This window comes from Colossoma macropomum, unplaced genomic scaffold (genome assembly GCF_904425465.1).
Source record: "Colossoma macropomum unplaced genomic scaffold, Colossoma_macropomum, whole genome shotgun sequence".
NCBI lineage: Eukaryota > Metazoa > Chordata > Actinopteri > Characiformes > Serrasalmidae > Colossoma > Colossoma macropomum.
Window position 1 is genome coordinate 21,497,107 of NW_023494787.1, and position 13,839 is coordinate 21,510,945.

The 13,839-nt window shown below is 40.2% G+C and overlaps 1 protein-coding gene across 1 annotated transcript in view; it reads right to left on the reverse strand.

The window, feature by feature from the left end:
- The window catches only part of gabbr2 (gamma-aminobutyric acid (GABA) B receptor, 2), a 245,769-nt gene extending 243,568 nt beyond the window's left edge, over positions 1-2,201 (reverse strand). Inside the window, exon 1 of the mRNA XM_036566416.1 lies at positions 1,932-2,201. Coding sequence (XP_036422309.1) covers positions 1,932-2,201 — 270 coding nt within the window. The remainder of the gene's footprint in view (positions 1-1,931) is intronic.
- Between the last annotated feature and the right edge of the window lie 11,638 nt (positions 2,202-13,839).

Genomic DNA, 13,839 nt, shown 5'->3' on the forward strand with positions numbered 1-13,839 from the left:
TTGAGCATATTCAGGCTCTCAAAAAATGCTATGGAAAGCTTAAAGATTTGTTGGCGCTGGTTGATAAGAGTATTACCTTGGACTTCTTTTCCTTTTTGGATGGAAAAATTAGAAAATTATTTTTTTAAAAAGTAACCACTTAGGTACTAACTTTCTTGTACCATTACATAATGCTTCCTGTTGAGGTAAAAAACGAGCCACCAATTTCTGACACAGCCAGCTGATGATGATTTGTCAGATACTGTGAGGGAAATTATTAGAACGACTACATCAGAGCACAAAGGCATTACCGGCAAATCCCAGGCAGAATAATTGACTTGAGCAATCTGTGTAATAGTCTGCAATCTGGTTTATGCTGCACAACAGTCACCGCATAAAACACTAACACATGCATCCGGACAAAAACCCATATATTTTGTGCTGCACCTCTCATTATAGTAAGTTGCAAGAGATAATTTATCCGACCTTGTGACCTTTACTGCAACACACAATAACCATGACAGAGAGATGATTCAGTTTGAAGCTTGTAGGCCCAAATTAGTCAGAGTGACAATCTGTTTTAATGAGCCAACTTTTACACCTTCTTTATCGCCTGTGTAATTTGCACTTGGCTTTACGTCAATAATTAGCCTATATAAACCCTCTGGCACACATTTTCCTGAGATTTCTCATTTGCCTAGGCCTACATAAGCAAAATAATATGATTAATACAATTAATAATAACAATTCTTCTAGAAAAAAGTGCCAAACTTTTAAACGAGCCTTTCATATATCAAACACTCTGTCACTGCTGAACACTGAATGTGGTTTACAAACAGTTTAATAAAACAAACACCTGGTAAAGTATTAGACCAGGTTATGATATACTGATAAAAGTAGCCCAGTGCAAAGAGGAAGGGAGAAACCTTAGCCTACAGCATGTCGAGGTCAGTCTTCACTAATCTGTGTTGAATGGTCAAACACATACTGAGGCCCAAAGGCAAACACCAATGGAAGAATATTGATGAACGAAGTCAACCATATTCCCACTTGGTTTCCTGAGCTCATGTGGTCTAGCTGAGTGTTTCATTCTGGCCTTAACATGTCGAGGCTGCCATTACACTCCAATTCCTGTATCCTTGAAGGAGTCCAGGTCAGACGCAGCAAGAGAAACCCTAACAAATTACTGCCATCTTCAGGTGTAAAGGAAACCAAGCACGTCCAGGTGAGGAGAAAGCCGAGCTCTGTTCTGGGCTCCCGTACAGGGAGCGTGACTGAAGTATAAGGTGGCGGGGGAGTTGAGGGGTTGATGAAAATGGCATTGCGTTTTGTCTAACAGTCTAGACCACCAGCATGCAATAATATTACACTGAAAACAATGGGATTCCAGGTGCTTGGACCCCTAACAACACAGTGTTGGATTCGAATAGCAAGTATGCATACTGCACTATAAAAATTGATGCATAAAGTCCTGCCACAAAATATACGGCCAAAATCTTGTATTAGGAGTCAAATGAACGATTGAGTTGGCACATTTGTAAACTGCTAGAGTGAACAAGGCTGATTAGTGATGTTCAGCTCTACCTGTCCATAATGAGCAGGTAGGTGGATGATGGTGTCACGAGCCATGTGCACGTGGGGTGGGGGGGTTTGGGAGGGGGCTTTATTTTTGCACAACACCTGGCTGGATGGGACTAAGAAGGGGGCACTGAACACTGAAGGTAAATGTGAACGTATCTGAGTAGTTATGATGTTTTGAGGGTTCTGTCCCGTTCGCTTTGCTTCAAAGACGTCAAACGTTACAATGGGACGTCGCGCACGAGCTGTGCAACAATGCGTACATGCTCGAATTAAACGATTCTGCTTCGCTGAATGTGAGCGCGCACTGGGACACCCCCCCACCTATACACAGCACACATACAAACAGCAAAAGGCACGAGCCCCGCACGTACCTCGGTGTCGTAGATCTTGGTGATGAGGGAGAAGGCGTAGTGGCCGGACTCGCGGATGTGTCGGATGGCGAGCTGTACCGCGGGCTCGATGCCCTGGCTGATGCTGCTCATGAGCGCCGACTCATTCATGGGCATGAGCACCATGATGGGCACGTCCTTGGCCGACCACGCTGCGTCCACGCCGTGGCCGGTGTAGTCGTTGCACACCTTAGCCGTGGCCACGGACGCCAGGAGCAGGCAGCTCGAGGCGAGAAGCAGGGACGGAGCCATGCCGCTGCTGTTGCTGCTGCTGCTGCCACTGCCGCCGCCGTGCGCGCGCAGGGGGGTATGAGCTCGAGAGCTGCGCCGGACTCAGCGCGCGGGCATTGCGGTGCTCTGAGAGAAACAGCGAGGTTTGGGGTGGGGGTGCGGGGGTAGGTGCTTGTAGGCGCGCGCTAGTGGTGGTGATGAAGAGGGGGGTGTTAAAGCAGAAGTGCACGAAAGCTGTAATTCCAAGAGAGGATGAAGAAGAGGAGGAGGACGAAGATTTGGGGGGCAGAGGAGGGAAGAGGAGAGGGGAGGGGGCTCTCAAACGGCGCGGCTTCCCCCTCCGCGCGCCACGCCGGTACTCCTCTGGTCCTGTGTGCGTGTGTTTTCCTCTTCGCTCGCTCGCGCGCGCGCACACGATCCCTCAATCCGTGCGAAGACGCAGAGCGCGAGAGTCTCCCCGAGCAGCGAGAGAGAGAAGCGGTGCTGAAGGAGGGAGGGAAGGAAGGAAGGTTGCAGGTGCAGAGCGAGCTCGAGCCCGGAATTCCCTCCCGCACGGGCTGCAAGCGCGTGCGCCCAGCAAAAAGCGAAAAAAGTCCGTGAGAGGCGCTGCGTAGAGTCCCAAATCCAAATTCCGAGTAAAAAGAGTAAAGACAGCAAGAAGAGTGGAGCGGCCTGCACGCGCCGCGACTGATGCTGCTGCTGCGGAGAGCGCGCGCCTGAGTGGCTCAGAAAAACACGAGGGGAGGGGGGGGGTTAGATTATTTAGAGCTGAGGGAGGAGAGAGAGAGAGAGAGAGAGAGAGAGAGAGTGCGTGCGCGCGCAAGAGAGAGAGAGATACTGAGAACAGAGAGAGAGAGAGAGAGAGAGCGGGAGAGAGAGATAGCGACAGAGAGCGTGCGCGCGCAAGAGGGAGAGATAGTGAGAAGAGTAAGAGAGCGCGCAAGCGGGAGATACTGAAAAGAAAGCATTAAGAGAGAGAGAAGGAAAGAGAGAGAGAGAGAGAGAGAGAGAGAGAGAGGGAGCACGTCGTGCTTGCATGGTTTAGTTACTAAGATTGTTGCATCAAGGATCGCGTGTAAAGTCCATTGTTTCCCCTCTTGGTGAAGGTTACCTCCTTTTATATTGTAGAAAAATTTAAACAGGCTATGACTGTCAACGCACGTTATGGCCGCCTTATGAACGAACATGATCATCTGCAGATATTGAGCGATTCAACTGGAGAATTCCAGCTCTTTGTGTCGATTAGTTATACTGCTGCACCAGAGATCGAATGCAGGTACAGGTTTTTCCTCTTTTACATGAATTATCACAGTACACGATGTACTAGTATGTGGCAAAAAAATGAAAGTCATGAATGTCAATATGTGGGCTGTGTTCCTTTACAGTTAATATTCACAGATTCACTTGCAGAATCCAACAAATCGACTAGAATGCAAAACACTTTTATACATCAGCTCCTCTCGAGCGCTACAGTTTCATCCAGATGAACAGTGCCACCTAGCAATGCCAACCTAATGATGGAGCTGAGGGTCAGCATGGCCAATGACTAGCATCGGGTAGAGGGGTATAAAGCCCCCAGCACTGTGGAGCTGTGTTCTCTGGACTGCTGGAACTCTATCCAACACCTGTGGGGTGAGGTTCAGTGTCGCCTGTGATTCAAAATTCATCATCCAACATCAGTGCCAACCTCACTAATTTTCTAGTGGCTGACTGCAAGCAAATCCTCACCGCAGTGTTTCAGCATCGAGTGTAAAGCCTTCCCAGAAGAGTAGAGGCTATTACTGCAGCACAAGGGGAAAAAATCCCTCATTATTGCTCTTGATTTCAGAAGAAAGGCTGGATTAGCAAGTGTCTGCAAACCTTTGGATATACAGCGGATCATGTATCATGAAAGTGTCAAGTATTGTGATGCTATACTGATTAAATGGATCCACAAAAATGTATTATGTTTTGTTTGTTAAGAATTTTGTTTAATATAACATATTCTTTTAACACTGATACAGTGAATATGAAAGCAAAAGCAGAGGACGGCCGGGCGGGAGAGAGCGCGATAAAGACAGAGAAACAAGTGCTCCTTAGCACACACCAAATGAAATCACAACAAACATGTCGCTGCTGTCGGAACAAAAGTTGTATCTCCAAAATGGTAACTTTACAGGAGAAGGAAAAAACATACTTTACTTTCAATGGAAGTCAGTGGACTCTTTTTTCCAAGTCATTTTGGGTAATTTCCTTTGGTCCATTCATCATGAAATCTACAAACAATCTAAATAGCAACAGGCATTTTCACATTATGCCAAGAATGACAAAAATGGAGATATGAGGTTTTGTTCCGACAGCAATGATATAAAGAACACAAATAAATACATATAATCTTTCTTGATTCCACCATACCAAATAAAACCCCATGCTTTGAGATTAAACATTTCCCACTAAAATATACAGAATTTTCATTGCACCAATATTTTTGACTCACCCTTAAATGTGAATCTGAAACATCTGAAGATTCTCAAATGCCCTAAAGCTAAATTTTTCTTACTTTCATTTTTTTTCTCTTATAACAGTTATGAGGTTTTACGTACCAAAAAATTATTATTTATTTTTGCACGATTTATTTTTACAATCCAACCTATCTTTATACCTTCCAATTTAATTTTTTTTTACTGTGCCTTTAAGACTAATACATGTATATGATCTCTGTTGTGACTGGCTGCCCTGTATTGCACCTCATTTAAAATGCAGTCTGTGCTGAAACAGTCCTTTTAACTTCATTTGAATGGGCAGAGCTAAACTGCTGTAGATGTGTAAATGTTCTGATTTTCATGACATCACAAAAACAATTAATTAAAAAGGCTGTTTTTGGGCTTAGTTTCCATATTTGGACTGAGGAGTGAACCGCATGTTTCAAAATTGTTATGTTTACATAGTACCTCAAACTCACGAGTTTTCCATGTGTAGTCCTGCTCACTGACTCTAACAGTTTGAATGATTATTCTAGTTAATGTGTGTATAAAAAATAATCATATGAATTTGCTGAGCATGTATAAACTGCGTCTGTAAGAATAACAGGCTACAAAAATACATGACAAGGAGCAAAGGAGAAACAGGTGAAAAGAGAGCAATCTTTCTGCCCATGATACACAAACGCACACACACACAAACGCACAAACAGACAGACACACATGCACACATACCTACAGGCTTGTCTGACATGTCTCTGCTTAATAGAGATTAATAGGACAGCCCAAGGATATCCTTCAGTGCGCCTCTGACAATGCATTCCTGCTGGATGCAGCCTGAATTTTGAATGTCAAATATTCAAAACAGCATGAATGAAAAATGAAACCTTAAGAAATGACCATTTCTGGCTTCTCTCTATCTAGTCATTTATTAAGAGAATCCTGTCATGAAATGGTGACCTTTTCTATGAATGTTAATCTCATTTGATCCTGAGGATATCAGCCGTAAGATTTACAGCATGTAATTTATAAAACAGGGAGTTGTTTTTAAAAGGTTCTACGGTACCAGATGCAAACACTTAAATAAACCCTTCAGCATATTTTTGTGGTCTGAATAACTTCACCAACGTAGCCATGATATTTAAAGTGTCCTGGAAGCCGCAATAAGAGTTTCGCCAGAGGCACGATGATAAATTGCCTCAGATCCATAACTGCAAGGTCACAGGTTCAGTACCCTTGAGGATGCATAAAAGAAATAAGATTAAAAGACAGAGAGCTGCAGGTTCTAATATCTCTGGCTGTCCATTTACTGCACCCTTCAATAAGGCATGCCCCAAGTTGTAATGAAAAGATTATATGACATAAAAGTTCCCACATTAAGGTTTAGGGGAGATTTTTTAGCACCAAATCAAACCATTTCCTTATGTTTCTTGGCAGAGCCTCAATGAAGGGATTTTATTTGACACCAGAGGGGTTTCAGATCCTTACATGGACCTCTGAGGATGTATTGTTATTTTGCAGTTCGCCATTAGCATCTGGACAAGCCCTAGGTCTAAGCCTGAGCCTATTAAAAGCATTTTCGAACAGCAACATAATATATTGCTGATGCATAGTCCCTGCTAAGTTTTGGGTAACACTTTACTTGAAGCCTGCTACATAACGCTGACATAACCATGCCGTAAACAAAGAGTTGTCACAGATTATGTCTGGTAATATACAGTGTCATGTTACGATTACAAGTAATTGTCATGACATTTGTCATAATGTTTAATGTTATGACAGCTAACATACATTTAGTGACAATTAGCATGTGACCTAAGCTGTTGTAACATCAAACATTATTGTATCAGTCATTACAATTACTGAAAATGGTAACATGACTGCTAGATAACTAAATAAAATGTCATGACAACACATCTGCTATGATATGTTAATGGCATGGTTATGTCATGTTACATAGCAAGGTTAAGGTAAAGTGTTACCATGTTTTGTTTTAACAAATGTCATTGGATCCTCTGAATTACAAAGTCACACAGTACGTCAAGCTTGAATATTGCTACATATATGCTGCAGGCAAACAGACAGTCCTGCACATTGAATTGACACCATAAAACTGTCAACCTTACCAAAATACCCCATGCAAAGCAGTAAGCTTTGTCAAGTGTGGTAGTCAAATGGCTTTGCCTGTAGCAGCCTACAATTTGAGTAGATATTGTTGTTATATATTAGCAGCCTTACTTACATGTGACTTGACAACACACACAGGAGTGTTCGGTGGCTTGTTGGATGTATTTTGACTACTTAATGACCTCACATTTCTGAGGACCCAGTGGTGTTCAAGGGGAAAATCTGCATAAGATAAAACACATTGGCGATTTGTTTAGAAGTGATTTTCAAACGTGTCATTTCTTCCCATCGTGAAAAACAACTTCCTGAGTTCCTCATTTGGGCATGTCGCTGACTACTAAATAACGTACGACCTCAGAGGTCCACTGTGAATGTCCCAAATCAATACTAAGCAATAAACAAATACATCACACATTCCAGAACTCTCTTAAAGATAAAGGTGTCAACACAGGGTCTTTGGAGGGATGCCACAGAAGAACCACTTTTGGTCCCCTAAAGAACTTTTCAAGGGATAGTTCTTTAAAAACCACTTAAATTAATTATATGTGTGAGTGAAAAACTTCTGAACCCATAATGTAAAAATTCTACATCAATTAAAAGTTTTTTTCCTAGAACCACACATTCAAGTGGAGAACCATTTAGGAATTAATTTTAAGATTGTAGTATCACTATCTGGTAAAGTCACAAATCACTTGGCTACTTTTTCGCTGTTTTAGCTATCTGATTGTGTGTGATTAGAACCATCTGTTTTCCCAATGAAGACAGCAGCTAATCATTAAGGCTGAGCAAGAGCCAATTGTGCACTTCATAACACAGCCTTAGCTCCTCAGTGCTAAGTATGGTTTGGGGATTAGATCACATTAACAAGGTGTCTCTTTATAGGTTTATTAGAACTCTCTTTAACAGCACATATTATTTCACTCAACTGCTTTCTACACAGAGAAGTGAATGGGGGCTCCAGGAAATAAGCATTAAAGCAATATTAGCCAAAGAATGAAAAGCAGCGCTGGCGCAAGACCTCATGCCTCAATACACATGAAGAACAATCATGTTTGAAGGAAGGATCAGTAAAAGTGAAGATAACAGTTTTTATTAATCCAAAAAACACAATACTGATGCGAGAACTGTTTTTTAAACCTTTCTTCTGGGCAGAATACAAATGCTGTGCATCTGTAGCAGTCACATAACTCATCAGACAGACCACAGAGTTAATATACACTCAAGGCTAAGAAGAAAATATAAGGCACACTATAAACTGAAGCACTAAACAACTGTAGTGGCTTTGTTACAACTCAGCATCGTAAAGTGTATCTTATGTGCAGCAAGACAGCACCAAGCCTGTTTACTTCAGACATGCTTGTGATTTGTGATGAGTTTTCAGAGTGTTCTTTAGAATAATTGGTTTCTGACTCAGAAGTTGTAGTCTTCACATTTCAATGCATACCAACTATTTAGGAGTGATCCTTATGGCAGATATAGCACACTCTGAGACAATGCGAGTTTCATGAGCCAGGAGCCTGAGAGCACTCCAGTCACACTGAATGGATCCCACAGTCTTCTCCACAAAGATTAAAAGTAATCAAAAAAATGTGTATGTATTGTATACAGTTCCTTACAAAAGTATTCACACCCCTTGAGTTAACATTTTTTAGATTACCATACAAACACTCTTCTAATCATTATTTTTTATGTGAACTTATACTCTAACACTATATTTTCAAAGTTGTCAAAATAAGTTATTTGTCTACACAGAATGAAAAACTGAAATAGGCTGCTTGTATACATATTCCAACCCCATGTACAGATAGTTGGTACAGCTAAATTTTTGCCGCAATAGCAGCTTTCAATATTTTGAGGTGTGTACCAGATGTGCATGCTGTTCAACAGTGATATATCCTGTAATAACCTCTGCAACACATCTACAGTTTGAGCTACTTGTTTTCCTGACAGGTTACTTAAACACGGTCTACCAGTAACCCAGCATCCATTTTGCTTCCACAACATCCTACACACCAGTGCATTCAACCTAATGAAACTGAAGTGGTCTTTGTGTGGAGACATTATGTTGACTTTCCAGTTTTATACAAAACAAATGTTATATAATAAATTGTTTATTATTTTTATGTATTAATGTTATGTCCAAGAAACTACTAAACAGAAGCATCCCCAAACCTTTAAATTATTATGAATGAAAAGATTTTAGAATATGCATTATAAATAGTAAATGCCCACCTTGACTTCCTTTTCCAAACCCCTCCCAAACCCCCACTGTGCTTTTGGTGAACTGACAAGAGGCAACATTGGGGAATACAACAGACTGAGCGGAGAAGAGATAAAGCAGAGCAGAAACAAAAAATGAGCTTCTTGTAGCATTATTTACAGTGGAAATATAATAGCCAGATTTTCAGTTCAATCAATGTTAAACCATAAACGGGCCAACATTGGTAAATGTTAAACAGTGCTACGGAGAGCACAGCGGAGCTGGTTATGTTCGGGCTAGCTTAGCAGGCAGCAAACTTACCACAGAACAGGATAGCTTCTGTTCTTCTGTCACTCCAACACCAGTCACTTGACTTCACTCGCACAATTTTGAGTCTTTATCCTCTAAACCTGTGACAGTGGAGCATCAGTGAGCCAGAACAGAACCTGTGGTAGAAGAAGCTGTTTTAGCCTAACCGCTGAAATAATACTTGCCTCTAGTACTAACAAGGACAGCTAAGCTACGCTGAAGCAAGAGGAGCTTAGCTAATGGCTCCACATACAACAGCACAGGTTTGCTCCCTAAGATTTTATATCCTTTAAACTTGAGTCAGTGGAGGACTAGTGAGCCAAAAACAAATGTGCCATGGTGTGAGAAACTGCATGCTAAGCTACCACTGTCTACTACTAAGCTCTACACACATTTGACAGTTTATTAGATAAGTGTGGAACTTGAACTTGACACAGTTGCCACTTTATATGGTACCATCATTTCAACTAATGCTAATGGTAAATGGTGCAGTCCAAGCATCTCAGTGCAGGCATTTTGCTATGATACCTAGTTGGACAATGTCGTTGTAGCTGTTTGAAATGAGGCAGATTGGAAACTCATGAATTGCCACAATGCTAACATTAGCTCAATTACATGACAAAGTATACTAGTAACTGTGTGACCTTTCACACACAAAAGAAATAAGTATTTGAAATTAATAGCATGCTCTAAACAACAAAAACTGACATGTTGGGTTAAATTGGATTTTTATCCAAGTTCTGTGAAGCTTGTCCAACCCTGCAATGTTAGATACAGTCGTACGCTTTTGTGAGTGGAACATGGATTTAATACCTGTGTGAGTGACATCATCAGAGACATCACTGAGAATGCAGAAATGAAATCAAAATGCTACTGATTAGTCCCTTTACAGGATAAATGAAATATCTCTTCTCAAAGACTTTTTTCATTTCAGCTGGCACACTTATTCTTCCTTCACTGTTTCTTAGATTATTTAAAGATTAAAGATTAAATTGTAGTAGAGAGAAGACACTGGTCTGTGCTAAATAGGTCACCAATAAGAGCGTCTTAAGAAGGCCATGCTGTAGCGCAGTGCCCTTTTATCTCCTCTGTTTCACTGTTGGTAGTAAGTAATCATGCTAGATTTTGGTAATCTTAGATTTTTACATGACAACAGAGATTATGATTGCCTTCCATGAGGATTTCTGAGGCCCATGAAGAAATGATAGCTACTGTATATCAACAACACTAAAAATAATCGCCCACATCAGAGAAAGAAGGCAAAAGGGGAAATCATAGGATGTTCTGAATTTTCTGTCCTCATAACCAATTTCTACAAATACATCTTGCATAAGAATGCCTTACGGACAAATGCAATTTCGTTATGCATATATTCTCTATCTGAACAGGCTGCATGCATAATCAAACAGTGTGTACTTTTGATATACCACCAGTTGTTAAAGTAATGATCAGACTTGTATTAAAAGATATATAACGGATGCTGCTAAAGCAAAAAACATAACATTGTGAAGTTCGTATGTTCTGCTAGAATCACTCAGGGTGAAAATGCACACAAATGAACAATATATTCAATATTCAAAAACATAAGGAATGAAACAGCAGCCCCATTACATGAGATTTTATCAACGTTATTGCACCTGCACTTGCATACCTGATAAATTTTTTGAGGATTTTTTCTACAAAGACAAACACACTCCCCTCTGACCTGCTTCCCCTCTGACTGTTCACCAATAATGTCTCAATAAGCAGCGTGAGCAATATGGTTAAGTGCCTGAGGACCGTCCCAGAAGTGTCCTTCCATCTGTCACATCCATCACCTGCTCAGCTGAGCACCAGCAGCAGAAAACCCACAGTGTATTTCAGGGAATGCTACGGCAAGATCGAGGAAAAATTAGGTATGAAACAAAACACTCTGCAGATACAGTGGCAGAGAACACAATTTTCCAGTGAATCCTGCCGCAGAGAGTGATGACGGCAAGTTTGATTCAATTTACCGAACAGATTCTTTTGAATAGAACATTCAGTTTATTGATTCATTGATTCACACTATTGTAACGTTTGCACATACTAGACTGTACTAGACTGCACTTGCTGTATTTGCACAACTCTTATAACAGTTTACAGTCATTAATCTGTTACACTTCCACATGTCTCTTATGTCATACCTTCCTGATTTGCACCTACAGTGTCAAAACAGATGTGCCCAGTTAAGGACAACACATTTTGTTTTACTTTTACCACATATTTAACACAAAAAATGTTAAAATAGATCGTATTAAAAGAGTGCTGATAATTAGCACATCGTTTTGAGAGTGTATTGTTTTGTCAAGCTGTACCAACAGTTCAGCAAGTGATGCTTCTACTCCTTAATGGAGACTCAGAGTGAAGGAAGTACAGCCTACAATTAAAAAAGAGTGATGTATCAGGTTTACATGTAGTATGGAGCAAAGGTCAGAGACCACCCTTTATTTATTTAATTTCTAACAAAAATGGTCATTAAGTACAATTTATTCATTTTTCACTGTCAGAAAAAAACAGACAATACATATTTAACAGAAAATTACACAGAACCCTCAACAACTAAATATAATATCATTTATTTCAGTATTTAGTGTGTCCAGTCTTTGCCATTATTGTAGCTTCCATTATTTTTGGGAAAATTGCTTTTTGTTTTGCACAGAAGTCTGCAGGGAAATTTTTCACACATCCAACATCTTTGAAGATGGCTGCATTTTCTGCGCCTCATGACAAATTTAGACTAATCAGTCTGTAAAACCTTACATCTCAGATGGCCAGTTTCATTGTTCTAATGCAAATGTTCTTTTTTATTTCCTTTTCTCAGTGACAGCATCTTGACAGATACATGTCCTTTCAGACCTATAGCACTGAGTTGTCTTTTCACAGCAGGAGGAAGGACAGAAACACCTAATCTACAGTATCAGGTCTTACACAGTTGAGTCCCATTTTCTCTATAACTTTTAATAATTTTTTGAACCCCAGTTTTGGAAACTCCTGTTTTTTCACTTTCACTTTCCTTTGACTATAACCTTGCTTATGTAAGTTAATTATTAGAAATATCTCATTTAGTCATTTTAGATGCATATAAGAACAAAATTTGCAAGGTGTATGTGGGTAGTTACTTGTGTGAACGTTAGCATCTTTTTGAATTGGAACATAATGTCAGTGAGTCCTCTGGGAACAGCTTTTGTTATAACTCATAAGACTGAAAAGATGTGGCAGTAGGTTGCACATAAGTGTGGACAAATTAAATACTGATCGAATTGATATTATACTTCAGGTTTGTGTCATTTTCTGTCAAATATATTTCTGTCTCTTTTCTTTTTCACTGAAAAATTAGTAACTAGTACTTAATGGCCATTTTAACATGAAATTAAATAAATGAAAGGGTCTCTGACATTTGCACAGTACTTCATGAACTGGTTTAAGCAAGTAATTGTATTAGAATCGGTTGAAATAAATTATTCAATCACAAGAGCCCACCGTGTGTCATGGCACAGTCTGGGTTTTCCCCCTGTAGGTGTGTGAGCGACCAGCAGCTCCTGTTCATTAGTGCTGGTGCTGTAGGCCTGCCCTGCCTCACACCACCCAGAATAGAAGGAAGACGATGGCTGGAGTGTTTTCTCTGGAAGTGCTGCCACTCATGAGATCCACTGGGTGTAAGTGCCCTCAGAAAACACGCCGTCTCTCTCATTAGCATGGGACATATCATAGAGATCTAGGAGAACTTTGAACTGTTTAGGTTTCCGTTCATTTGTGGGCTGTTTACTTAACTGATTTAAATTTCCGTTCACTGGAACCAGATTTTAACAGGGCCATCATTGCCCACATTAAAGAAGATTACTTTTACAGAGACAGTCAATGCATGATTCTATCTCATTATACTGCCAGTGCTTATCGTCAGTAGATGGTGGTACAGTAGAGAGGCGAATGAATAAGCAGTCTAGAAGCAATTAAACCCTGGATTGAAGCTCCCTAGTGCAACTGAAAAAATGGTTCGTCTTAGTATTGCAAACAAGGTACAGTATGATTACAGGGGTGCGAGCCGAGGTACCAACAAATGTTACAATTAAAAGGGGTCGCGTCAAACATTTGTTTTTGTATTTTATTTTTTCTTTGAGGTCCAAATATGAAATTTGTGTGGGTTAATGTACTAAAAACAGTCACAATTTTATTTTTACATTTAAATTTTCCAATCTCTGTTTATCCTTTACAAACCAAACAAGGTGATTTTGTTACTGTGCCTTTAAGAATGATATGATCTCTGTTCTGATTGGCTGCTCTGTATTGTGCCTCAGTCAGAAAGCAGTCACGACACCTTTTAACACTCCTTATAACTTCATTGTTAAAGGGTGGAGCTAAACTGCTGTATGCTACCTTAAATCTGCTGGTCCTTGTGACATCATAAAGGCAGCAGTATGCTTCTTAACAATGTTTGCACAATATATCAAATTTCAAAAAGCAAGGAAAAATAATTAATAATAATTAATTTATTTATTAATTAATTAATAATATTACAATGGCCCTTAAAAAATCAAGTTTTTCC